Here is a 6,674-nt window from a genome sequence, read left to right as displayed (position 1 = left end):
GTCAATGGACGAGAGCAGATTTTTGCTTCCAATATCTGCATCTTCAAGAGCAGAGTTTACAGCAAAAGTAAACCGTCCATGCAATAGTTCATTGGTGCCCATTTCTCTCCTATAGTTAGGTCACATGTAACCATAGAATGACGATAATGTGCAGGTGAAACTTTAAAGCTTGAAAATTGGGATTTGAACTAACCTAACTATTTCGTTCATTGAAGCAACATTGCTCTTCTCTAGACTAAGCAGGGATTCTTGAGCATTTTTCCATTGTTGGGCACCCAATTTTGCTTGTTCCATACTGTGTATTTTCATTTGTTGAGAATTAGAGATGTGACATGAAACGAATTTATAATTTGTGAAAAAAACATATGAAACTAACCATTTATATAAAACATCCTTCATGTCATTTTTACCAATTTCCACTGACGCTGTGTCGTCAATATAATGGGATTCAGCACTCTCCATGTAACTTGTCCATTCAGCTTTGATAGAACAAGTAGTATCTTGCATAATTGACATCTCCTGCTGTAAACTAGTTGTTCTGCTAGCTGCACTCTCCCTAAGCCCATCAATCGCACATTGAACCTGGTAAACAAAAAAGTGAAAAGGACATAATAATTTCTTATCATTTGAGTAACAATATAAAAAGAACAAGACTGTAATATTCGACCAAAGGAGAGCGCATCATCATTTAAATGCATAAATCATTTAGCCTCTCTTTTTTCTTTGTTGGCTGGATTGTTCTGAAAACAGCAACTGGGTCACACATTGGCAATTTGGTGGATTTACTGACAAGTTAACTTGAAAATGATACTCAAAACAAAGTAGGAAAATGCATGAGTAAACCCCTTAAAATTAAAGAGACAAAAACTATGATGATGTGTTGTGACTTGAAAATGATAATCAAAACAAAGTAGGAAAATGCATGAGTAAACCCCTTAAAATTAAAGAGACAAAAAATATGATGATGTGTTGTGAAAGATCAATCTTGAGTTCCCAATAAGTGACAATTTTTACCTGCGTCTTTCAATTAGAGTGGGAATAAGTTCAAACGAAATTCTAAGTAAAGGTCCAACGTTAAATTCAAAGTAGAAAAGAGCTTTCCAGGGGCATACCAGTTTTCGCTTTCGAGAATTTGAACCAGCAAGCAGCTCTGCCACTTTTTCTAGTAGTTGCTTTTCTTCATGAGCAGCACACTCCTATGAAAAAAATTGAACATCCACTCAGAAAATAGTTTGATGTGCAAGCCGAATGAAGTTTCTAAGCAAAGAAAGTAAACCTCAAACTTCTTTTCAAATTCAGATAATTTCCAATCATTAGTCGTATGTGCTTCTTCCACAATCTGCCCCAATTTTGTGGTGTGGCCGTCTAAAGTCTTGAAGAAGTTTACAGTTATTTGAGAGATTGATCTTGTGGTTTCAACTGCTCTGCTGTGAGCCTGAAAATAATGTCGCAATTATTTATATGGCAAAAAAAAATAAAAATCCAACTTCCATCCTAGTAACTAAGAAATGTCAACCTCTCGTTGCTGTTGTGCGTATACAGTTAATTTGTTCCCCTGACTGTGCAGGCAATTTTGAAGGTCATCGAGTAAAGTATCAGCCACAGAAGCCATTCCTTGGAAAAGCTGCAATAGATTAACTGCAATCAGATTCCTGCTGAAACAAGGTTCTATGATTTTTCACGGCAATATCAATAGATTCAAACCTCCTCTAGTGCAGAAGAATGCTTAGAAACTTCCAAATTCAGTTGACCAAAAGTTGACTGAGAGTTACCATCAAGCTCTCCAGCTAACTCATCTAAAACCTTTATACCAGATCCATACGTGGTTTTCAAGTTTTTAAGGCGATCCCGAAGCTCTCCAGCAGCCTAGAAATGCAAGAGATAAGAAACTCTGGTTGACTAGGAACTTACAAATAGAACAGATGTCCTCCTTATCTAACCGACGTACCTCAGTCTTTGTGGATACGAATGACTGCATGTCTTCTTCCATCTCCTTCAATTGTTGCTGTTGCTGAGTGGTAGAAGATGCCACAGCTTTGTGCAAGATCTCAAGTTGCTTAGTCAATTGAGACTGGAAATTTTGAATAAGAATCTTATTCCCATCTTCTATTTTGTCTTTGCGTTCTACAGATTTAGTGATACTTTCATTATAATAGGATCATTTGCCTTAATATTTGAGCATATAACTGGTTCAAAGTCAAAATGCAAACCAATCTTGGCAAATAGATTATGGACATCCGATACAGCATTCTCCAATTCTGCTCGAAGCTCAAGGGCACGCTCAACAAGTGCTTTCTCTGGTGAAAAGTAATCAAGCGAAATTTCATAAAACTAACCACTTCTAACAACTAAGAGAAAATAATGGTGAGCAAAAGATAATAAAGAATAAGAATTGCTTAAAAATCAAATGAGATATCAGCACTTTTACAATGATTTCATTAGAACACAGCTGGAATCTACAACAAGTGATGGGCGGACACATCTTCACCATCATATTTTGAGTGGAAATTAAATAGACACAAAAATATTTCTAGGTACAGATATTCACTAGGGCTTGTATTCACCATTCAGCATAATGTTACATCTGATTACCCCCTGACTTGAAAATAAATTTATTGGGATTATGGTACAGATAGCACGTACCAGACTTGAGAAGATTGGATATAAGGTAATCTTTTTCTTTGATCGTTGCATTTGCCTGTCTATGCCTTTCTTCAAGATCAAGCAATGAATGCTCAGTTTCTTGTAGCTTTTTCTGAATATGAATAGAAGCCAAATTATTCCTTGACATCAAAGCAGAAGGGAAAAAGATTATAATGGTAGGCAGTCAAATAATACCTCAGTCTTTTCAAGTTTGTCAGTTAATTCAACAATCGACTGTTGTTGAGAATTGTTCAATTCCTGGAGTTCCAATAGTTGCTGTTCATAAATTGTAAATTTTGTGATAACTCTGAATTTCCACAGAAAATATTAAGGTTAAAAATATGTCTTAAATTTACCTTGTCCCTGGATTCTAAATCCAGTTCCATGCGTTCTACTTTTTCGGACATGGCCTGAATCATTTTTAGAAAAAAAATGAATGACTTTCATATAATGGGAAATCCATTAAATTTCAGCAAACACCGTCAAACCTTTTTATCAGCCTCATCCTGGAGATAACGATCTCGTGGTATGTAGATTCCATTCTTCTCCCTTGCAGCATATACCTCTGAAGGACATAAAGTCATTATTTATATGTATAGAAGTTCAGATTGCTTTGAAGAATAAGCTTAACAACCGTAGATGAAGTTCACAACACACACACGCACAACAACCTTGCTTAAGTCGATCAATTTCAGAATACAAATCCTTCATTATTGCAGATTTCATCATTTTTTGATTGATCTGTAATAACAACCATCTACTTTTAGCTGCCAGTCCACATAGTAAAATGAAGCAGCTGAAAGAAAGGAAGAGTCGTATTCATATATTTCAAGACCACTAACCTCGGGTTTGTTCTTTATGTTTTTTGCACGGTGAGCATAATCCAGAGTGCTAAGTGTCTCTTCCAAACAGTGGATGGAAGGTGATATTGTTGCAATTATACAAGTCTTCGTTTTTCCCCCAAGAGAATCTCTCAGCAACCTTGTCAACTTGCTATCCCTGAGATGTCACGTGACATTGTATGATTTGATAAAATAATCTTTTTGTAACACACCTGGATAATGGATACCAGGTTAACATGGAAAAATTAATTGGGTTTTTACCTATAGGGTACGTGACCGGAATGCTCCACCAAAGCATTTATGACTCGACCAAGGGTCAGCAAGCTCTTGTTGATCTCACCTGCTTCCCTTGCTCTGCCCTGAAATGGTAAGACACAATCACCGACAGACAGACAGACAGATAGATTTTTTCCAGTTTAAATTATGTTGACTTCTACTCCCACTGTGCTCTATAAAAAACAGATAGAGAAAAAAAAATTCGGATTAATTGCTATTCTTACTTCTCTGGCACCAGAGCGTGAAATATTTTCTGAACCAGCAAGATCAACCAGATTAAGCTTCCCACATTTGATCATCTCCTCTCCTTCTGGAGTGCATTCTTTGATGTGAATTGTGATTGAAAAAATAGAGTGAGAACGGCTGCTCTGTTTGTTAAGAAGAGTCTCTGCTGTTCTCCTTTTAGCAGAACCTTTCTCTAAGATTTTATAGATTTCATTTGCCGTGGTCACAATCTCCTCTTCCAATCCCCTAACAAAGACTCCACCCTTTCCATCCTCCATAAGAGCTATTGGTTTCTTTGACTTGTCATCAACGAATTTAGAACATTCTTCTGGTGCCAAAAGATCTGAAATTTCCTCATTGTACAATTCCAAGAATGTAACTTTCATGCTGTACTCAGCATTTTGAGCCTCTAGGATATCGAATATTTGCCTTACAGCTCTTGGAATAACTCCGCCATCACTTGGAATATCACCGTTCTAAACAAGAAGTCAAATCATTGAGATAAAGCGGCACGTTTTATATCTCGTAACCAGTATAGAAAGAGTGGACATAAATTAAACCTTTTTTCTTGATCCACCCTCCATTGTGTAAGTCTTGCCTGTTCCAGTTTGCCCATAGGCAAAAATGGTGCAATTGTACCCCTCCAGAACCTCAAAAACCATGGGGCAGATTGACTGATCATATATATCCTTTTGCTGAGATGTTGAACCAAATACCTAAACAAAATCAGAAAATGAAGGTGTATTATTAACCAACCAAGTGAAAAAACTGAGAAAAAGTGAAAATATAAGGGGAAACAGTCAGAACTTAGAAGTGAAACTAAGGGGAAAAAATGTTCTGCAACCATGTTGCTCATAACTTAGAAGTGAAACTAAGGGGAAAAAATGGTCTGCAACCATGTTGCTTAAACAACCCATTCAACTACCCGGCTGTTGTTTAATGAACACCGGGAACCATGTTATTTAAACAACCCTTCAACAACTGTATGTTATTTAATGAATAAATCATGTCTGAAAATAGAGTGAACTTGTACAATTTTCACTTCTTTCTTTTTGTACTCTTTAATATTCCCAAATTTATACGTGCAACAAAAACACGTAGGCGGAGAAGATATATCAGACCTTGTCAAAGTTGAAAGTCCTATCAATCTGCTTATTGGCAATATTTTGAATAGCGCAAACTTCTCTTCTGTTTTCATTGCAAGAAATCACCACAGGAGTATGCACCCTCGCTTCCTCCTCGCTCAGTGGCCTGATGAAACATAAATAAAGCCCATGAGAATTCAATAAAAACAAAATCATTCAAATCAAAACACTTTCAAAACAAAAAAAAGGTTCACCTGCATCGCACAATGACCTGCACATTAACACCTTTCTCCTTGTCATTCTTTCCGTTCAAACTACCATCCCCAGATCGTAGATCTCTCGCTGCCTTATCGCTGGAACGTGGTGTGTGTGACGGCGATATCGGCACCATTCCACCACCTCCCCTTCTATCCATTTTCCGAAATCACTATCAAATTATGCCCGTTTCACTGCGCCACAATCCGAATCCAGCTCAGAGAAAATCAAATCAAGTCGCATTAAACCCAGATGAAAATATCTAAAATGAAAAATACCACAATGTGGTTTCTTTAATGAGCAAAAATTCGTAAAAACTGGATAAACGACAGGAAAATCAAGAATCTAGCCGATTCATGATTCGAAAACAACAAAGCAACTTACAGATCAGAAGAATCGCAGCAAAATACGATTACTTTGACTGAAAATGTAAACGCATACACGTATCCAACAAACATGTACACTTACAGTAGACTGAATCGGCCGGCAAATCGAGGGAGACTGAACAATGAATAGGATCACAAATGGCGATACCTTTGGAGACAATACAGCGACCAGATTGAGTGTGAAGTTTTGGAATTTTCGGTTATAATAAAAAAGAAAAGGAGTAGAGAGAGAAAATAAACTCAAAAAATATGGCCGTTACGGAGCGTAGGGTTTGAATTTGTATATACTCCCCATAAGCCATGACGGTGTGAGAGGTCCCCCCGTTTGTGAGAGATTTAGCCAGTTGTAAATAAATAATTTGTATTTTGTAGATATAATGTAATGTATATATAATTTTAAAAAATAAGTAATATGTTTTTTGTGAGATGATGTCGTGGATTATCTCCAGGAAATAAGTTGACTTAGCTAATATTTATGGTGAAAATTAATATTTTTGGAATAAAAATTTGGTCAAGTCAGAGGTTCTTCTCACAAAATTAAAATGTGAAACAGTCTCATGCGACTTTTTGTATGCATTGAAATTCTTATAAGCAGCAAAAGCAAGAAAAATTCGAATAGCTTCTAATCGGGGGTGCTAGTGCAAAGTTTTCATCAAAATCTATTATTTCTTCTTGTCTAAAACTTTGTGCTACTAATCTTACTTTGTCTCTAATTACTATTCCATCTTTATTAAATTTATTTCTAAATATTCATCTAGTATCAAATATTGATTGATGACAGAGTCTAGGAACTAGACACCAAACATTATTTCATTTTAATTGATTTAGCTCATCTTGCATGGTTTCTATTCAACTAGAATCAGTAAGGGCCTCGTCAATTTCTTAGGTTCTAATTGAGAATTAAAGGCTTCATACATATACTCATTAATCATTTGTCTTCTTGTTTTGAGAGGTGTTGAGGG

General features: G+C 36.3%; 1 protein-coding gene across 1 annotated transcript in view; it reads right to left on the bottom strand.

Moving 5' to 3' along the window:
• Window positions 1-5,961, bottom strand: part of LOC140959278 (kinesin-like protein KIN-5D) — a 6,581-nt gene extending 620 nt beyond the window's left edge. The window contains exons 1-21 of the mRNA XM_073417150.1: window positions 5,605-5,961; window positions 5,326-5,520; window positions 5,108-5,237; window positions 4,547-4,702; window positions 3,986-4,462; window positions 3,747-3,844; window positions 3,486-3,642; window positions 3,315-3,384; window positions 3,132-3,208; window positions 3,000-3,053; window positions 2,839-2,919; window positions 2,644-2,755; window positions 2,211-2,297; window positions 1,949-2,124; window positions 1,705-1,866; window positions 1,517-1,624; window positions 1,277-1,435; window positions 1,113-1,196; window positions 377-582; window positions 194-295; window positions 1-109 (exon numbers count right to left, since the gene is read on the bottom strand). Of these exons, the coding sequence (XP_073273251.1) occupies window positions 1-109; window positions 194-295; window positions 377-582; window positions 1,113-1,196; window positions 1,277-1,435; window positions 1,517-1,624; window positions 1,705-1,866; window positions 1,949-2,124; window positions 2,211-2,297; window positions 2,644-2,755; window positions 2,839-2,919; window positions 3,000-3,053; window positions 3,132-3,208; window positions 3,315-3,384; window positions 3,486-3,642; window positions 3,747-3,844; window positions 3,986-4,462; window positions 4,547-4,702; window positions 5,108-5,237; window positions 5,326-5,486 (2,766 nt within the window). The 5' untranslated portion in view covers window positions 5,487-5,520; window positions 5,605-5,961. The remainder of the gene's footprint in view (window positions 110-193; window positions 296-376; window positions 583-1,112; window positions 1,197-1,276; window positions 1,436-1,516; window positions 1,625-1,704; window positions 1,867-1,948; window positions 2,125-2,210; window positions 2,298-2,643; window positions 2,756-2,838; window positions 2,920-2,999; window positions 3,054-3,131; window positions 3,209-3,314; window positions 3,385-3,485; window positions 3,643-3,746; window positions 3,845-3,985; window positions 4,463-4,546; window positions 4,703-5,107; window positions 5,238-5,325; window positions 5,521-5,604) is intronic.
• Window positions 5,962-6,674: the final 713 nt, after the last annotated feature.

Source organism: Primulina huaijiensis, chromosome 15 (assembly GCF_012295235.1).
Source record: "Primulina huaijiensis isolate GDHJ02 chromosome 15, ASM1229523v2, whole genome shotgun sequence".
NCBI lineage: Eukaryota > Viridiplantae > Streptophyta > Magnoliopsida > Lamiales > Gesneriaceae > Primulina > Primulina huaijiensis.
Note: the sequence above shows the minus strand (reverse complement) of the source record. Positions and strands in the feature narration are given on the sequence as shown.